Source organism: Trichomycterus rosablanca, chromosome 6, assembly GCF_030014385.1.
Source record: "Trichomycterus rosablanca isolate fTriRos1 chromosome 6, fTriRos1.hap1, whole genome shotgun sequence".
NCBI classification, from domain to species: Eukaryota; Metazoa; Chordata; class Actinopteri; order Siluriformes; family Trichomycteridae; genus Trichomycterus; species Trichomycterus rosablanca.
In genome coordinates, this window is record NC_085993.1 from 2,775,709 (window position 1) to 2,796,181 (window position 20,473).

The 20,473-nt window shown below is 41.6% G+C and overlaps 1 protein-coding gene across 4 annotated transcripts in view; it reads right to left on the reverse strand.

The window, feature by feature from the left end:
- The window catches only part of nme7 (NME/NM23 family member 7), an 87,760-nt gene that overhangs the window by 41,147 nt on the left and 26,140 nt on the right, over window positions 1-20,473 (reverse strand). For 3 of the 4 annotated variants that reach the window (XM_062997253.1, XM_062997254.1, XM_062997252.1), the window contains exons 8-9: window positions 15,260-15,324; window positions 10,936-11,004 (exon numbers count right to left, since the gene is read on the reverse strand). In XM_062997253.1, the coding sequence (XP_062853323.1) occupies window positions 10,936-11,004; window positions 15,260-15,324 (134 nt within the window). Of the gene's footprint in view, window positions 1-9,646; window positions 9,732-10,935; window positions 11,005-15,259; window positions 15,325-20,473 lie in introns of those variants that run through there. The other variant, XM_062997255.1, reaches the window with a different exon arrangement.

A 20,473-nucleotide genomic window follows, 5' to 3' on the forward strand; every position in this document is an offset into this window, starting at 1 on the left:
CATGCTCAGATTCATGTGCGTAAGGTGCGGCCGTACTTTACGTACATATAGTTTACACTATTATTTCCATAAAATCGCCCCAATTTCTGTATCTGCAAAGCAAAGTATTCAAAAACATAACCATGTGACGGTACCACAACAAAACACAGCAGAGCCGGAGGGGAGGAGAGAGGTGAGCATGTAAGATGTGAGAGGAGCGAGTCTGTACACACATGATCTTTACTTTCTGATGAAACGGGAGAAACATGCTACACTAGAATCGATAATATTGATATTTGAATCAATCCGCCCACCACTAATTAACAGGTTTCCCAAACATCCTTATGGGAAAAAATACCTTAAAACTCAACGCCTTTTAAACTCGACGCCACTCCCAGAACCGACTGACGTTGAGTATTTTCAACATTACTGTGTAGAAGTTAACTAGAATAATCAGCCTTATATTCTAAATCACACAGAATGAATTCCTCTTATTATGTATTATAAACCATCTTCAGGCTTAAGGTGTTCTAAAAGCCTTATCAGTGAGAAATTCAGATAAAGTAGATGATCAAAAGACTTAAACGGTTCAGCCTCGGTTTATCTGTGTTACTATCAGCTCTGTTCCAGGAAAAAACGCTCGTAAAGCTTCTGATTAGTTCTCGCTCAGAACACGTGATCTGATCTTCATCTAAGTCTTAATAATTGACAAATACACTGTACATAAACATAAAACAAGAACAGCTTCTGTAATAGTCAGGGCTTCCAGCTCAGAGGACACGTACATGTAGACATGTAGACGGTAGCTCAGTGGTTAAGGTACTGAAGTAGTAATTATGAGGTTGCGGGTTCAAGCCCTTCCAACGCAAAGTTCCTGCTTTTGGGCCTTTAACCCACAGTTGCTCAAAATGTATTCAATCATTATTGTAGGTCACTTTGCTAAATGCTGCAAATGTAAATGTAAAATTATAAAAGAAATACATAAGGCTCATAAAAACACTACAGACTGATTCCTCCAGGATTCTTTAAGATCTAGGGAGTTATGAAATCAAAATAAAACAAATATGCACTTAAATTTGCTTAAAATCTGCACCAAGTGGATGGGTGGAGGTCAAACTCTTAAGAAATGTTCATTTCCTGCTTGGTGAGCATAAATACACCGACCAGGCATAACATTATGACCATTGTGAAGAAGGCGAGCCGCCGGATGCAGTGTGATGCTTTGGGTGATGTCCTGCCATCCATGTGGATGTTACTTTGACACGTAGCACCTACCTAAGCATTGTTGCAGACCATGTTCACCCTTTCATGGAGACGGTATTCCCTGATAACTGTGGCGCCCTGCCACAAAGCTAAAATGCTTCAGGAACGGTTTGTGGAGCACAACAACCAGTTTGAGGTGTTGACTAGGCCTCCAGATTCCCCAGATCTCGATCCGATCGAGCATCTGTGGGACGTGCTGGACGAACAAGTCCAATCCATGGAGGCCACACCTCACAACTTACAGGAGTTAAAGGATCTGCTGCTGACATCTTGGTGCCAGATACCACAGCACACCTTTATGGGTCTAGTGGAGTCCATGCATCGAGGGGTCGGCGCTGTTTTGGCAGCAAGGGGAGCCAAAACAATATTAGGAAGGTGGTTATATTGTCCACCTTTTCACCATCTTTTCTAATGCCATAACATCGGTGTAAATCTTTCATAGGGACATGGTACACTTCCATGACCTTGTGTGGTGAAGATCAGTCTTTGATAGTGAATCCCAAGTTTAGGTTGTTGGAACATGGCAGGGCCTCGACATCAACACATGAATTTAATAATCCACTATAAATAAACTCCAACATATTTTTGTCTGCCTGTCTATCTATCTATCTGTCTATCTATCGATCTGTCTATCTATCTATCTGTCTGTCTGTCTGTCTATCTATTTATCTGTCTGTCTGTCTGTCTATATATCTCTGTGTCTGTCTATCTATCTATCGATCTGTCTGTCAATCTATCTATCTATCTATCTGTCTGTCTGTCTGTCTGTCTGTCTATCTATCTGTCTGTCTATATATCTCTGTGTCTGTCTATCTATCTATCTATCTATCTATCTATCTATCTATCTATCTATCTATCTACAGTGCCTTGCAAAAGTATTCAACCCCCTTGAACTTTTCAACCTTTTGCCACATTTCAGGCTTCAAACATAACGATATGAAATTGTAATTTTTTGTGAAGAATCAACAACAAGTGGGACACAATCGTGAAGTGGAACGAAATTTATTGGATATTTTAAACTTTTTTTAGAAATAAAAAACTAAAAAGTGGGGCGTGCAATATTATTCAGCCCCTTTACTTTCAGTGCAGCAAACTCACTCCAGAAGTTCAGTGAGGATCTCTGAATGATCCAATGTTGACCTAAATGACTGATGGTGATAAATAGAATCCACCTGTGTGTAATCAAGTCTCCGTATAAATGCACCTGCTCTGTGACAGTCTCAGAGTTCTGTTTAAAGCGCAGAGAGCATCATGAAGACCAAGGAACACACCAGGCAGGTCCGAGATACTGTTGTGGAGAAGTTTAAAGCCGGATTTGGATACAAAAAGATTTCCCAAGCTTTAAACATCTCAAGGAGCACTGTGCAAGCGATCATATTGAAATGGAAGGAGTATCAGACCACTGCAAATCTACCAAGACCCGGCCGTCCCTCTAAACTTTCAGCTCAAACAAGGAGAAGACTGATCAGGGATGCAGCCAAGAGGCCCATGATCACTCTGAATGAACTGCAGAGATCTACAGCTGAGGTGGGAGACTCTGTCCATAGGACACAATCAGTCGTACACTGCACAAATCTGGCCTTTATGGAAGAGTGGCAAGAAGAAAGCCATTTCTCAAAGATATCTATAAAAAGTCACCTGGGAGACACACCAAACATGTGGAAGAAGGTGCTCTGGTCAGATGAAACCAAAATCGAACTTTTTGGCCACAATGCAAAACGTTATGTTTGGCATAAAAGCAACACAGCTCATCACCCTGAACACACCATCCCCACTGTCAAACATGGTGGTGGCAGCATCATGGTTTGGGCCTGCTTTTCTTCAGCAGGGACAGGGAAGATGGTTAAAATTGATGGGAAGATGGATGGAGCCAAATACAGGACCATTCTGGAAGAAAACCTGTTGCAGTCTGCAAAAGACCTGAGACTGGGACGGAGATTTATCTTCCAACAAGACAATGATCCAAAACATAAAGCAAAATCTACAATGGAATGGTTCACAAATAAACGTATCCAGGTGTTAGAATGGCCAAGTCAAAGTCCAGACCTGAATCCCATCGAGAATCTGTGGAAAGAGCTGAAAACTGCTGTTCACAAACGCTCTCCATCCAACCTCACTGAGCTCGAGCTGTTTTGCAAGGAAGAATGGGCAAAAATTTCTGTCTCTCGATGTGCAAAACTGATAGAGACATACCCCAAGCGACTTGCAGCTGTAATCGCAGCAAAAGGTGGCGCTACAAAGTATTAACGCAAGGGGGCTGAATAATATTGCACGCCCCACTTTTCAGTTTTTTATTTCTAAAAAAAGTTTAAAATATCCAATAAATTTCGTTCCACTTCACGATTGTGTCCCACTTGTTGTTGATTCTTCACAAAAAATTTAAATTTCATATCGTTATGTTTGAAGCCTGAAATGTGGCAAAAGGTTGAAAAGTTCAAGGGGGCTGAATACTTTTGCAAGGCACTGTATCTATCTATCTATCGAGCTGTCTGTCTATCTGTCTGTCTGTCTGTCTATCTATCTATCTATCTATCTATCTATCTATCTATCTATCTATCTATCTATCTATCTATCTATCTATCTATCTATCTATCTATCTATCTATCTCTGTATGTCTGTCTGTTTATTTATGTAACTATCTGTCTATCTATCTTAAGTGTCACTGTGTGTACCTCTCTAAGCACATCTGTCTTACATTCATGAACCCCTATAGACTGGCCATAAGAGCCACTGTGCACCATGTATACGAGTCTATACAGCATGGACTGGACCGTCTGCATAGATATTTATGTAAATCTGTACAGACTCTACAGAGCTGGGCAAACAAATGTGATGCAAAGTAATGGGAGGGCGTCTGTCACCTGTCTGCTCCAACCATGTGAACATCTAATCTGTACAAAGCTCTAACACTTCAAACACGCCACGCCCAAATCAGATCAACAAATCTCTACTGCTCTATTCATTCTATAAGCGCCGTTCCACCAGACGAGTGCCATTCAGGTGAAGTAACTGGATTAAATGAAACGTAATTTTTTATCTTTGTTTAACACTGAATCTAGTACATTTACATTTTTGGCATTTAGCAGACGCCTTTATTCAAAGCGACTTACAATGGTGTGACAGTATACAATCTGAGCAATTGAGGATTAAGGGCCTTGCTCAAGGGCCAAACAGCAGCAACCTGCCTGGCAGTGGTGGGTCCTGAACCAGTGACCTTCTGAATACTAGTCTAGAACCTTAATCGCTAGGCTACAACTGCCCTAGTAACACACACACTTCACTACTCAGAATGTGTTTGGTTCAATCTCAGGCACCTTCGTCTCATTGTTACAAGGTCTCTAAGTGGAAGATGAGCTGTATAGAGTAACAGGACTGAAAGTGTTTTTAACCTAGAATTAGTAAATACATGAAATTGAGCAGAATGGAGAACATGCTAAAAGCACGAGAACACCAGGCAGAGTCTAGTGATTTATCACAAAATCAAAAGAATAAATGTGGGTAACAGGAATGAACATGGAGATGAATCTTCTCAGTCAGAGTTACAATATTATCAAACATACAGGGGGGGAAGAAGAACCTACTAATGCTCTTCCCGTGAGCTTCAGTAGATGCAGATAATGAACATTTCTATTCACAGTGTGACTTGATTGATGAGAATATTTCCACATTTTCCACATCAGAAGGATGAATATGTGAGGGTAACAGGACTGAGTGACTAAAACATGGATTTTAACCTCATTATTCTACATTTATTATGGAAAATAAATATTAAAAACATAGACAGGATCTGGAGTCACCAAACACTGCAGGAAAAAAGAATTTCTGAAAGATTTTACTCCTTATATTTCAGTGTAAGGTGTCGTGTTATGAATGGGGATGTGAAAAAATACTATTTTTTCAGTGCAAAAAGTTCTATATACCCCCAGACCTTAACCCCCCAAGGTATTGTCATCCTGGAAGGGATCACTCCTATCAGTATGAAAATGTTCCACTTATATTGATCAGGTGAGGAGTCAGTATAACCCTGTATTGATCTGCAGTGACCCTTTGATTGATTTGAAAGGCGATAGGTGCAAAAATAAACATCTATTACGATATAGAGAAGCATCAGTGCACACGGCATAGTACCCTGCATGCGGTTATTTGAGCAAGACAATCTCAGGCCTCATTCTGCACGTGCTAGATAGATACTGTAGATTGATAGATAGACAGACAAATAAATAGACAGATAGATAGATAGATAGATAGATAGATAGATAGATAGATAGATAGATAGATAGATAGATAGATAGATAGATAGACAGACAGAGACAGACTGACTGACAGACAGACAGATAGACAGACAGACAGACAGATAGATAGACACACAGACAGATAGACAGACAGACAGACAGACAGACTGATAGATAGATAGACAGACAGATTGATCAGACAGATTGATAGATAGATAGACAGATAGATTGATAGATAGACAGACAGACAGATTGATAGATTGATAGATAGACAGACAGACAGACAGATAGACAGACAGACAGACTGACAGAAAGATAGATAGATAGATAGATAGATAGATAGATAGATAGATAGATAGATAGATAGATAGATAGATAGATAGACACACAGACAGATAGACAGACAGACAGACTGATAGATAGATAGACAGACAGACAGATTGATCAGACAGATTGATAGATAGATAGATAGATAGATAGATAGATAGATAGATAGATAGATAGATAGATAGATAGATAGACAGACAGACAGATAGATAGACAGACAGACAGATAGATAGATAGACAGACAGATTGATAGATAGATAGACAGACGGATATACAGACAGACAGACAGACAGACAGACAGACAGACAGACAGACAGACAGACAGACAGACAGACAGACAATTAATTAACAGATAATTAACAGTACCAAACAAAACAAAAGCAAACAGAAACTAGAACTGAGTATTTCTTGTATTTTACATAAAATGGATAACTGGTAACTGTAAAGATGCATGAGGTGTAGTTACAGTGTAAAGATTGAATAGTAATTAAATTATTAAATAGTAAAGTGACATGTGACAATATTGCACAATGAGGCCAATATAGCCATATACAGTATATACAGTATATATATATATATATATATATATATATATATATATATATATATATACAGTGTATCACAAAAATGAGTACACCCCTCACATTTCTGCAGATATTTAAGTATATCTTTTCATGGGACAACACTGACAAAATGACACTTTGACACAATGAAAAGTAGTCTGTGTGCAGCTTATATAACAGTGTAAATTTATTCTTCCCTCAAAATAACTCAATATACAGCCATTAATGTCTAAACCACCGGCAACAAAAGTGAGTACACCCCTAAGAGACTACACCCCTAAATGTCCAAATTGAGCACTGCTTGTCATTTTCCCTCCAAAATGTCATGTGATTTGTTAGTGTTACTAGGTCTCAGGTGTGCATAGGGAGCAGTTGTGTTCAATTTAGTAGTACAGCTCTCACACTCTCTCATACTGGTCACTGAAAGTTCCAACATGGCACCTCATGGCAAAGAACTCTCTGAGGATCTTAAAAGACGAATTGTTGCGCTACATGAAGATGGCCAAGGCTACAAGAAGATTGCCAACACCCTGAAACTGAGCTGCAGCACAGTGGCCAAGATCATCCAGCGTTTTAAAAGAGCAGGTTCCACTCAGAACAGACCTTGCGTCGGTCGTCCAAAGAAGCTGAGTGCACGTGCTCAGCGTCACATCCAACTGCTGTCTTTGAAAGCTAGGCGCAGAAGTGCTGTCAGCATTGCTGCAGAGATTGAAAAGGTGGGGGGTCAGCCTGTCAGTGCTCAGACCATACGCCGCACACTACATCAAATCGGTCTGCATGGCTGTCACCCCAGAAGGAAGCCTCTTCTGAAGTCTCTACACAAGAAAGCCCGCAAACAGTTTGCTGAAGACATGTCAACAAAGGACATGGATTACTGGAACCATGTCCTATGGTCTGATGAGACCAAGATTAATTTGTTTGGTTCAGATGGTCTCAAGCATGTGTGGCGGCAATCAGGTGAGGAGTACAAAGATAAGTGTGTCATGCCTACAGTCAAGCATGGTGGTGGGAATGCCATGGTCTGGGGCTGCATGAGTGCAGCAGGTGTTGGGGAGTTACATTTCATTGAGGGACACATGAACTCCAATATGTACTGTGAAATACTGAAGCAGAGCATGATCCCCTCCCTCCGGAAACTGGGTCGCAGGGCAGTGTTCCAGCATGATAATGACCCCAAACACACCTCTAAGACGACCACTGCTTTATTGAAGAGGCTGAGGGTAAAGGTGATGGACTGGCCAAGCATGTCTCCAGACCTAAACCCAATAGAACATCTTTGGGGCATCCTCAAGCGGAAGGTGGAGGAGCGCAAAGTCTCGAATATCCGCCAGCTCCGTGATGTCGTCATGGAGGAGTGGAAAAGCATTCCAGTGGCAACCTGTGAAGCTCTGGTAAACTCCATGCCCAGGAGAGTTAAGGCAGTTCTGGGAAATAATGGTAGCCACACAAAATATTGACACTTCAGGAACTTTCACTAAGGGGTGTACTCACTTTTGTTGCCAGTGGTTTAGACATTAATGGCTGTATATTGAGTTATTTTGAGGGAAGAATAAATTTACACTGTTATATAAGCTGCACAAAGACTACTTTTCATTGTGTCAAAGTGTCATTTTGTCAGTGTTGTCCCATGAAAAGATATACTTAAATATCTGCAGAAATGTGAGGGGTGTACTCACTATTGTGATACACTGTATATATATATATGCACATATACATACATATACACATATGCAAATACATACACATATATATACATTAGCACATGCATGTACATACAGGTATGTAAACACATGGCTACATTAGAACCCTCAGTCTTTAGCTACAGTCAGCCGTCCCTGCCTGGTGGAGTTGTAGAGCCTAATGGCTTTGGGTACGAAGGTACAACAACGTGGCTTCGAACACACAAGAGTGCACGTGCTCGACTGGCCTGCCTGAAATGTACTTGTCTAGTAATGACCTTCATCTCTGTGAAAGTATCCTGCAGGATATTAATAATAAAGCTGAATAATGTTTTAAAATCTAGATTAAATCTAACCCTGATGATAAAATGTACCATTTATAATTGATCATTATTTTAAATGAATTCATGATTGTGAATAGTTTAATTAACATGCATTACCATACGTTATTCTAGTTAGTTACAGAATAGAATTTAAAGTGCTGCTACTGGTCTATAAATCACTGAATGGGTTCGGCCCAGGATACATCTCAGATATGTTTAGAGAATATAAACCCAGTAGATCTCTTAGATCCATGGACTCAGGTCAGCTAGTCGAGCCCAGAGTCCAAACTAAACATGGTGAAGCAGCATTTAGTTGTTGGGCTGCATATAACTGGAACAGACTGCCAGGAGATATTAGATGTTCCTTAAATGTAGAAATGTTTAAATCCAGGTTAAAAACTTTTCTTTTTTCTTGCACCTATGATTGAGCTCTACATTTTTGCTGTTATTTAAGGGGAGTCTGTGTGGCTCTGGGTCTGTGTGGCCCCCATTTTACTATATTTTCTTTTAGTTTTTCATGTTCTTAATTTTTTATCTCTCTTGTTATAATTTCATGTTCTTTTAATTGTAACTAAATGTTTGCAAGAAGTCTTTCTGAGGTTCTAGATCTCAGGAATGTTTTAAAGCTTTTGCCTTATTCATGTTGATTTTAAATGTAAATGTTGTGGATTTAAAATGTAAAGTGCTATAGTAATGAAGATGATTTTGATTCTTGTGTTTCTTGCCGGTCCTCGTGTTGGAGCAGGATATGAGTGTGTGAGCGTGTGAGTGTGTGAGCGTGTGTGTGAGTGTGTGAGCGTGTGAGTGTGTGAGTGTACTGCATGCAGTTTTCCTATGTTTTCTGCCAACACAGAGACATTTTCCAAAACAGCAGAACAAGCTTAGAACCCCGAGGTGTCGGTAACAGAGGAGAATAGAATAGAATAGAATAGAATAGAATACAGTACAATGAAATTCTTTCTTTGCATATCCCAGCTTGTTTGTACGGCGCCCCTGGAGCAGATAGGGTTAAGGGCCTCGCTCAAGGGCCCAACAGTGGCTGCATGGCAGAGCCCAGATTCGAACTCTCAGGCTTTCAGTTGATAGTCCAAAGCCCTACCCACTAGGCTACACGGTAACGCATGTTAATTAAACTATTCACAATCATGAATAAATTTATATTAATTATAAACGGTGTATTTTATGAACGGCCCTTATAGAGTTAAGAGAGCAGAGTAGAGAGTTGTTGATCCGACATGCTGATTTACAGTCAATTCATTCATTTAAGATTTTCTGTTTATTTTATTCCTGCTTTTTTCTTTATTCTTTTATTGGAATTGTTGTATCGGTGCTGTTTCCTGTCCTGTACAGCACACTGAGCTGCTGCTGTATGAAGGATTATTATTATTATTATTATTATTATTATGTCTCTGATTTTCATTTGTTGTATCATCATGTTGTTGTTCTGTTCATTCATTGTTGTATAAAACTACTGGTACCTTCAGGATCAATAAAATATCTATCTATCTATCTGTCTATCTAGCTGTCTGTCTATCTATCTATCTATCTATCTATCTATCTATCTATCTATCTATCTCTATATCTGTCTGTCTGTCTGTCTGTCTGTCTGTCTGTCTGTCTGTCTATCTATCTATCTATCTATCTATCTATCTGTCTGTCTATCTGTCTGTCTATCTATCTATCTATCTATCTATCTATCTATCTATCTATCTATCTATCTATCTATCTATCTGTCTGTCTATCTATCTCTATATCTGTCTGTCTGTCTGTCTGTCTGTCTGTCTGTCTGTCTGTCTGTCTATCTATCTATCTCTATATCTATCTGTCTGTCTGTCTGTCTGTCTGTCTGTCTGTCTATCTATCTCTATATCTATCTCTATCTCTCTCTCTCTCTCTCTCTCTCTCTCTCTCTATCTATCTATCTATTGATCGATATATCTGTCTGTTTGCCCATCTATCTGTCTGTCTATCCATCTGTCATCTGTCTATCTATCTATCTATCTTTCTGTCTGTCTGTCTGTCTGCCTGCCTGCCTGCCTGCCTGCCTGCCTGCCTGCCTGCCTGCCTATCTATCTATCTATCTATCTATCTATCTATCTATCTATCTATCTATCTATCTATCTATCTATCTATCTATCTATCTATCTATCTATCTATCTATCTATCTATCTATCTATCTATCTATCTGCCCATCTATCTTTCTGTCTATCCATCTGTCATATAGATCTATCTATTGATCGATCTATCTGTCTGTCTGTTTGCCTGTCTGTCTGTCTGTCTGTCTGCCTGTCTGTCTGTCTATCTATCTATCTATCTCCATCCATCCATCCATCTGTCTATATATCCATCTATCTGTCTGTCTGTCTGTCTGTCTGTCTATCTACCTGTCTGTCTGTCTGTCTGTCTATCTGCCTGTCTGTCTGCCTGCCTGCCTATCTATCTGTCTGCCTGCCTGTCTGTCTGTCTGACTGTCTATCTATCTGGCTTCCATTCAGCTTTTAATCAGCCACATAACAGTAGTATAATTTCTAAATAAAAGATTTTGCTGAATCAGTGCTTCTAAACGTACCGTGTATTCAGTGACGACTCCTTTATACACTTCCAAAAACTCCTCAGCATTTGCTTGGTCCATGTTAAACTGTAAAAAGAAAAATAGAAACAGAGGCTGTAGTTAGGAATTTGTGAGCTTTGTGTGTGTGTGTGTGTGTGTGTGTGTTCCCTGTTTGTCCTGGAATACAGGAATACATCAATAAAGTGATTATTACTCAGCCTGGACAGTAAAAACAATACAGAGAGTCGTGCGTCTAATCACAGGCCGGTTTAAACCCTGAAATCACGGCCTGGAGCTGAACAGCAGTAAAATGTAAACGACATGAGCACGACTGATTAATCTGAGGTTTGTGACTGCACCAGAGTACAATAGCATTCTGACAGCCGGCGACGCATGCATTACAGGAACAAAGCTTCCATTGATCAGGGCATAGAACATGTTCAGCAGTACCATGTGAGAGCACTGCTGCTACGTAATGAACCAGGAAATACCGCCGGGGGGAGGAATGAAAGCAGTGTTAAACTCAGGTGGACTAAAAACAACTGCCCCTTCAAACATGTGATTTGTGGCTGCGGGGAAAACAAAGCGTCATTTAACCCCGACGTCATCTGGTCCAGATCAGGAAAATCATCTCATATGAATCCAGGTGACGTTGCACTGCTGAGCCCGTCTCTATTATTATACAGTTACAGAATAATACTGGAGATCTGGTGGTGCAGCCGTTTATTACACTAGCCTAGTAGAGCCAGATCCAGGTTTAAATCTCAGACGTGCTATCTGCCGACCGGGCATCTACACAGACCTGATTGGCTACGTCTGGTGGTATAGACTGGTGTCATGTCCAGGGTATCCGGACCTGGACAGCGCAGTTGATTAAATATAATAAAAAGAATTATCAGCATTTACTTGTTTTTTTCTGTTTTATCCTGGTCAGGGTCATGGTGGGTCCGGTTTCCCCGGAATCACTGGTCACTAAACCAGGAGAGGACACCAATTTATCCACCAGTTTGCACCAATGGGGATTCGAACCCTGGATCCCGGTTCAGATGTTTTAGCCACGCCCACTACTATAAGGTGTTTTAAATCAAAGGTCAATTATTGATTGATTGATTGTCTATATATCTGTCTGTCTGTCTGTCTATGTCTCTCAATCTATCTGTCTGTCTGTCTCTCTATATGACTATCTGTCTGTCTGTCTGTCTATCGGTCTATCTGTCTGTCTATCTGTCTATCTGTCTACATGTCTATCTATCTATCTATATATATATATACAGTATATCTGTCTGTCTATCTGCCTGTCTCTCTATCTATCTATCTATCTATCTATCTATCTATCTATCTATCTATCTATCTATCTATCTATCTATCTATCTATCTATCTATCTAATCTATCTATCTATCTATCTATCTATATATATATTTATATATATATATATATATATATATATATATACAGTATATCTGTCTGTCTATCTGCCTGTCTCTCTACATGTCTATCTATCTATCTATATATATATATACAGTATATCTGTCTGTCTATCTGCCTGTCTCTCTATATGTCTATCTAGATATCTGTCTAACTGTCTATCTGTCTATCTATCTATCTATCTATCTATCTATCTATCTATCTATCTATCTATCTATCTATCTATATATACAGTGTATCACAAAAGTGAGTACACCCCTCACATTTCTGCAGATATTTAAGTATATCTTTTCATGGGACAACACTGACAAAATGACACTTTGACACAATGAAAAGTAGTCTGTGTGCAGCTTATATAACAGTGTAAATTTATTCTTCCCTCAAAATAACTCAATATACAGCCATTAATGTCTAAACCACCGGCAACAAAAGTGAGTACACCCCTAAGAGACTACACCCCTTAATGTCCAAATTGAGCACTGCTTGTCATTTTCCCTCCAAAATGTCATGTGACTCGTTAATGTTACTAGGTCTCAGGTGTGCATAGGGAGCAGGTGTGTTCAATTTAGTAGTACAGCTCTCACACTCTCTCATACTGGTCACTGAAAGTTCCAACATGGCACCTCATGGCAAAGAACTCTCTGAGGATCTTAAAAGACGAATTGTTGCGCTACATGAAGATGGCCAAGGCTACAAGAAGATTGCCAACACCCTGAAACTGAGCTGCAGCACAGTGGCCAAGATCATCCAGCGTTTTAAAAGAGCAGGGTCCACTCAGAACAGACCTCGCGTTGGTCGTCCAAAGAAGCTGAGTGCACGTGCTCAGCGTCACATCCAACTGCTGTCTTTGAAAGATAGGCGCAGGAGTGCTGTCAGCATTGCTGCAGAGATTGAAAAGGTGGGGGGTCAGCCTGTCAGTGCTCAGACCATACACCGCACACTACATCAAATTGGTCTGCATGGCTGTCACCCCAGAAGGAAGCCTCTTCTGAAGTCTCTACACAAGAAAGCCCGCAAACAGTTTGCTGAAGACATGTCAACAAAGGACATGGATTACTGGAACCATGTCCTATGGTCTGATGAGACCAAGATTAATTTGTTTGGTTCAGATGGTCTCAAGCATGTGTGGCGGCAATCAGGTGAGGAGTACAAAGATAAGTGTGTCATGCCTACAGTCAAGCATGGTGGTGGGAATGCCATGGTCTGGGGCTGCATGAGTGCAGCAGGTGTTGGGGAGTTACATTTCATTGAGGGACACATGAACTCCAATATGTACTGTGAAATACTGAAGCAGAGCATGATCCCCTCCCTCCGGAAACTGGGTCGCAGGGCAGTGTTCCAGCATGATAATGACCCCAAACACACTTCTAAGACGACCACTGCTTTATTGAAGAGGCTGAGGGTAAAGGTGATGGACTGGCCAAGCATGTCTCCAGACCTAAACCCAATAGAACATCTTTGGGGCATCCTCAAGCGGAAGGTGGAGGAGCGCAAAGTCTCGAATATCCGCCAGCTCCGTGATGTCGTCATGGAGGAGTGGAAAAGCATTCCAGTGGCAACCTGTGAAGCTCTGGTAAACTCCATGCCCAGGAGAGTTAAGGCAGTTCTGGGAAATAATGGTGGCCACACAAAATATTGACACTTCAGGAACTTTCACTAAGGGGTGTACTCACTTTTGTTGCCGGTGGTTTAGACATTAATGGCTGTATATTGAGTTATTTTGAGGGAAGAATAAATTTACACTGTTATATAAGCTGCACACAGACTACTTTTCATTGTGTCAAAGTGTCATTTTGTCAGTGTTGTCCCATGAAAAGATATACTTAAATATCTGCAGAAATGTGAGGGGTGTACTCACTTTTGTGATACACTGTATATATATATATATATATATATATATATATATATATATATATATATATATATATATATATATATACAGTATATCTGTCTGTCTATCTGCCTGTCTCTCTATATGTCTATCTAGATATCTGTCTAACTGTCTATCTATCTATCTGTCTGTCTGTCTGTCTGTCTGTCTATCTATCTATCTATCTATCTATCTATCTATCTATCTGTCTAGCTGTCTGTCTAGCTGTCTGTCTATCTATCTATCTATCTATCTATCTATCTATCTATCTATCTATCTATCTATCTATCTAGCTGTCTGTCTAGCTGTCTATCTATCTATCTATCTATCTATCTATCTATCTATCTATCTATCTATCTATCTATCTATCTGTCTATCTAGCTGTCTGTCTATCTATCTATCTATCTATCTATCTATCTATCTATCTATCTATCTATCTATCTATCTATCTATCTATCTATCTAGGTCTCTAGCAATCTGTCTGTCTATCTATTTATCTAGCTGTCTATGTCTCTATATGTCTATCTAGATATCTGTCTAACTGTATATCTATCTATCTGTCTGTCTGTCTGTCTGTCTGTCTGTTTATCTATATAGCTGTCTGTCTGTCTGTCTGTCTGTCAGAGTTAAGGATTTTTCTACTTCCACTTGCCACAGTTTAGTTTCTCTTTCCAATCTTGGAAAACCACTGTTCCACAGACTTTACGATGGATGCAATGAACCTAACCTTGTTTAGTCACCATGTGTAGTCACGTTTGTAGTAATCAAAATTATAATAAAGAAATTATAGGAGTCCACGGCACAAAGTTAAATGACTTTTGTTATCAGGCTTTTCTAACAATGCCCACTTATCTGTCAGGAGGAACACATACAACAATAAGATCTAAATATATAAAGAACAAAGAACAAAATACTAAAGTACCGTGTTTAAATGTGCACATGAAATAGAACCATGAGGCCAAGCATAGATGTGGGCACACAGGTTACAGGGTTTGGCATCAAAATGTAAATAAATGACTTCTGCTTTGCATATTTAATGCACTTACCGTCTGTAAAGCCGAGATCTCAAATCCTGCCTCTCTGATTGAGTTTAGGATTTTTCCAGTCAGACCTGTAGATGAAACAAAACATGTTAATCCACTCATACCACCACCTAAATAATACCTGTTCTGTGGTGGTCCTGTGGGGTCCTGACCATTGAAGAAAAGCATAAAAGGGGGCTGACAAAGCATGCAGAGAAACAAATGGACTACTGTCAGTAATTGTAGAACTACAAAGTGCTTCTATATGGTAAGTGGAGCTGATAAAATGGTTTTTAATGATTTTAATGTTATGGCTGATCAGTGTAGCAGGTGTGTATATATTTTTGAATACAGTGTGCGGTGCTATTCTGAGCTGTTTTGTTACAAGAACACTCATCTACACTCTTCTGCTACTTCAGGACCTGAGAGGAACAAATGAGTCATCAGGAACGTCGCTAGAAAAATAAAACCCTGGAGAGTCTGGTAGTGATCACACCAGCCCTCACGCAGGGTCATGCTGTCACCATCGGCTCGATCCGTTCCTTCTCTTCCTGGACTCGGACATGACAAAAACAGGGCATCTAGTTCATGATCCATATTTCTCACCCCTATGATAAAATCTACCGAAGTGTATGTGGACGCCATTGCAATGCTATACATTCTTAAAAAGACAGACGGACCATTTTCAACCCAAATAGTGTCAAAGACGTCTATCTGGTGTAAGTGATAACCCAGTAGTGGAGCTGTTTAATATTACCCCGAGTCCTGGAAGATCAGTTTGTGGTGTTGGACTGATTTTAAGGTTCGCGAGTCAATCTGAGTGTTCAAACAGGAAGGGCAGGAAAAAACAAGTGTTTAAAGTACAACCCCAAATCAGAAAAAGTTGGGACAACATGGAAAATGCAAATAATAATAAAAACACAGAGTTTCTTACATTGACTTTGACTTTTATTTGATGTCAGACAGGATGAACCTGAGATATTTCATCTTTTATCTGCTCAACTTCATTTCATTTATTAATGAACATCCATTCCTGCATTTCAGGCCTGCAACACATTCCAAAAAAAGTTGGGACTTTGCAATGTTGCCGTTCCGTTTCACGACTTAAAAGAGGTTTTGGCACCGAGGAGACCGAGTGATTTAGTGTTTCAGCTTTTATTTTGTCTTGTTCTTCCTGCAAACACGTCTTAAGATGTGCAGCAGTACGGGGTCGGTACAGGTCAGGACTGCAGGCAGGCCAGTCCAGTACTCGTACCCTCTTCTTACGCAGCCACGCCTTTGTAATGTGTGCAGCAGGTGGTTTTGCATCGTCTTGTTGAAAAATGCTGGACGTCCCTGGAAAAGACGACGTCTTGAAGGCAGCACATGTTGCTCTATGATCTCAACGTACTTTTCTGCACACCCCCATACCATGACAGACCCTGGTACTGATACACCCCCATACCATGACAGACCCTGGTACTGACACACCCCTATCTATACCATGACACACCCTGGTACTGACACACCCCATACCATGACACACCCTGGTACTGACACACCCCATACCATGACACACCCTGGTACTGACACACCCCATACCATGACACACCCTGGTACTGATACACCCCCATACCATGAAAGACCCTGGTACTGACACACCCCCATACCATGACACACCCTGGTACTGACACACCCCCATACCATGATAGACCCTGGTACTGACACACCCCCATACCATGACACACCCTGGTACTGACACACCCCCATACCATGACAGACCCTGGTACTGACACACCCCCATACCATGACAGACCCTGGTACTGACACACCCCCATACCATGATAGACCCTGGTACTGACACACCCCATACCATGACACACCCTGGTACTGACACCCCCCCATACCATGACAGACCCTGGTACTGACACACCCCCATACCATGACAGACCCTGGTACTGACACGCCCCCATACCATGACAGACCCTGGTACTGACACACCCCCATACCATGACAGACCCTGGTACTGACACACCCCCATACCATGACAGACCCTGGTACTGACACACCCCCATACCATGACAGACCCTGGCACTGACACACCCCCATACCATGACAGACCCTGGTACTGACACCCCCCCATACCATGACAGACCCTGGTACTGACACACCCCATACCATGATAGACCCTGGTACTGAAACAGCCCATACCATGATAGACCCTGGTACTGACACACCCCATACCATGACACACCCTGGTACTGACACACCCCCATACCATGATACACCCTGGTACTGACACACCCCATACCATGATAGACCCTGGTACTGACACACCCCCATACCATGACAGACCCTAGTACTGATACCCCCCCATACCATGACACACCCTGGTACTGACACACCCCCACACCATGACAGACCCTGGTACTGACACACCCCCATACCATGACAGACCCTGGTACTGAAACACCCCCATACCATGACACACCCTGGTACTGAAACACCCCCATACCATGACACACCCTGGTACTGACACCCCCCCATACCATGACAGACCCTGGTACTGACACACCCCCATACCATGACACACCCTGGTACTGACACACCCCTATACCATGACAGACCCTGGTACTGACACACCCCCATACCATGACAGACCCTGGTACTGACACACCCCATACCATGACACACCCTGGTACTGACACCCCCCCATACCATGACAGACCCTGGTACTGACACACCCCCACACCATGACAGACCCTGGTACTGACACACCCCCATACCATGACAGACCCTGGTACTGACACGCCCCCATACCATGACAGACCCTGGTACTGACACACCCCCATACCATGACAGACCCTGGTACTGACACACCCCCATACCATGACAGACCCTGGTACTGACACACCCCCATACCATGACAGACCCTGGCACTGACACACCCCCATACCATGACAGACCCTGGTACTGACACCCCCCCATACCATGACAGACCCTGGTACTGACACACCCCATACCATGATAGACCCTGGTACTGAAACAGCCCATACCATGATAGACCCTGGTACTGACACACCCCATACCATGATACACCCTGGTACTGAAACACCCCATACCATGATAGACCCTGGTACTGACACACCCCATACCATGACACACCCTGGTACTGACACACCCCCATACCATGATACACCCTGGTACTGAAACACCCCATACCATGATAGACCCTGGTACTGACACACCCCATACCATGACAGACCCTGGTACTGACACACCCCATACCATGATACACCCTGGTACTGACACGCCCCCATACCATGACAGACCCTGGTACTGACACACCCCATACCATGATAGACCCTGGTACTGACACACCCCATACCATGACACACCCTGGTACTGACACACCCCATACCATGACAGACCCTGGTACTGACACACCCCATACCATGATAGACCCTGGTACTGACACACCCCATACCATGACAGACCCTGGTACTGACACACCCCATACCATGATAGACCCTGGTACTGACACACCCCATACCATGACAGACCCTGGTTTTTAGACTTGTTGCTGGTACTTTTTGTCTTTGGTTTGGCGCACAACTGTATGAAATCATATTGTTATTTATTTTCACTTTATTACTCGCCCTAAACTGCACCTGTCCCAACTTTTTTTGGAATGTGTTGCAGGCCTGAAATGCAGGAATGGATGTTTATTAACAAATGAACTGAAGTTGAGCAGATAAAACATGAAATATCTCAGGTTCATCCTGTCTGACATCAAATAAAAGTCAAAGCAAACGTTAGAAAGACTAAATTTTTATTTGTATTCTCCACACTGTCCACACCTTATGTTTTCTGATTTGGGCTTGTGTATCCTGTCTAATAGAAGTTAGTACATGTTGGGAAGGGAGTGGTACTCGTAGCTGTGTTTAATAAGTACTTTGGGAGTTCATTCTGTGCCCATGACTAGCTGCTTTGTGGCACCTATCAACCAGACAGGAAAAAACATTGATATCTTATTATAAGAGCTCTACTGTTAAAGCAAATTCCAAACAGAAATCATAAAACTTCAAAGTTGTTACATATAATAAACCTACAAACAACAACTGCTGTGTCAATCGTTGATGCTAAAACTTATTGAACTTGTTTCCTGCAGTAATAAGTTGAGCTACAGATGGAAACCAGACTGGACGACGTGTCAGACGTGGACGCGGCTGAGCGTGATGTGACTGAACAGTAGGTGCTTTAAAGTAAGAGCCAAACATACGGAGCATAAACAGCGACTGGAGAAAATGCTGAAAAACATCAGATTTCACTACTGGAAATGTTCCTGACAGACGGGCACTTGCACTTGGCATTATCAGGGCGAGAAGTGGGCCAAACGTTTCTTGCCAGGCTTTAAAAACAAGCTGTAATTCTAACAGGAACATTTAGACCCTCTGCTTAACTACCAGAGGTGTGTGTCAAAAGTAACGCCAAACTCTGAGCTTACAAAATCATAAAATCTTTTACTTCAGATTATTTTCTACCATTTTATCCTGGTCAGGATTGTGGTGGGCCCGGTTCCCCATCACGGACAAGACACCAATCCATCGGAGGTCCCTTCAGAGCTCTTTTAGCGTCCCTGTTGGGTTTACATTTACCTTTTCGGCATTTAGCAGACGCTTCCATTCATGCAGTATTATATCAGCTAACGATTGAGGATTAAGGTCCCAATAGTGGCAACCTGAAAGTGGTGGGGCTTGAACCAGCAACCTTTCGATTACTAGTCTAGTGCCTTAACCACTAGGCTACAACTGCCCTTGGTTCTTCATTTATGTTCACGATGCTTCGTGGATTCCACCTGACCATCCAAATTTCCACTTGGCATAACCTTGGCAAACCACTGTTCCATAGACTTTATGATGGATGCTGTCAAGCTAGCCTTGTGTATATGGGCACAGAGAAGTCACCTGTCATCTGTAGTCATGGATATAATCAAAATTATTATCGAGGAATTAGAGGAAGTCATGGGTCTGTCTAAAACCTAGCTCTCTGTCTACACAGACCCATGAACTCATCTAATTCAATTACAACCATGACTACAGGTGGTGACTTCTCTGTGCCCATATAAACAAGGCTAGCTTGACAGCATCCATCATAACACTTATGGAACAGTGGTTTGCCAAGGTTATGCCAAGTGGAAATGTGAATGGTCAGGTGGAATTTAAGAAGCCTAGCCTAGCAGTTAAGGTACTGGACTAG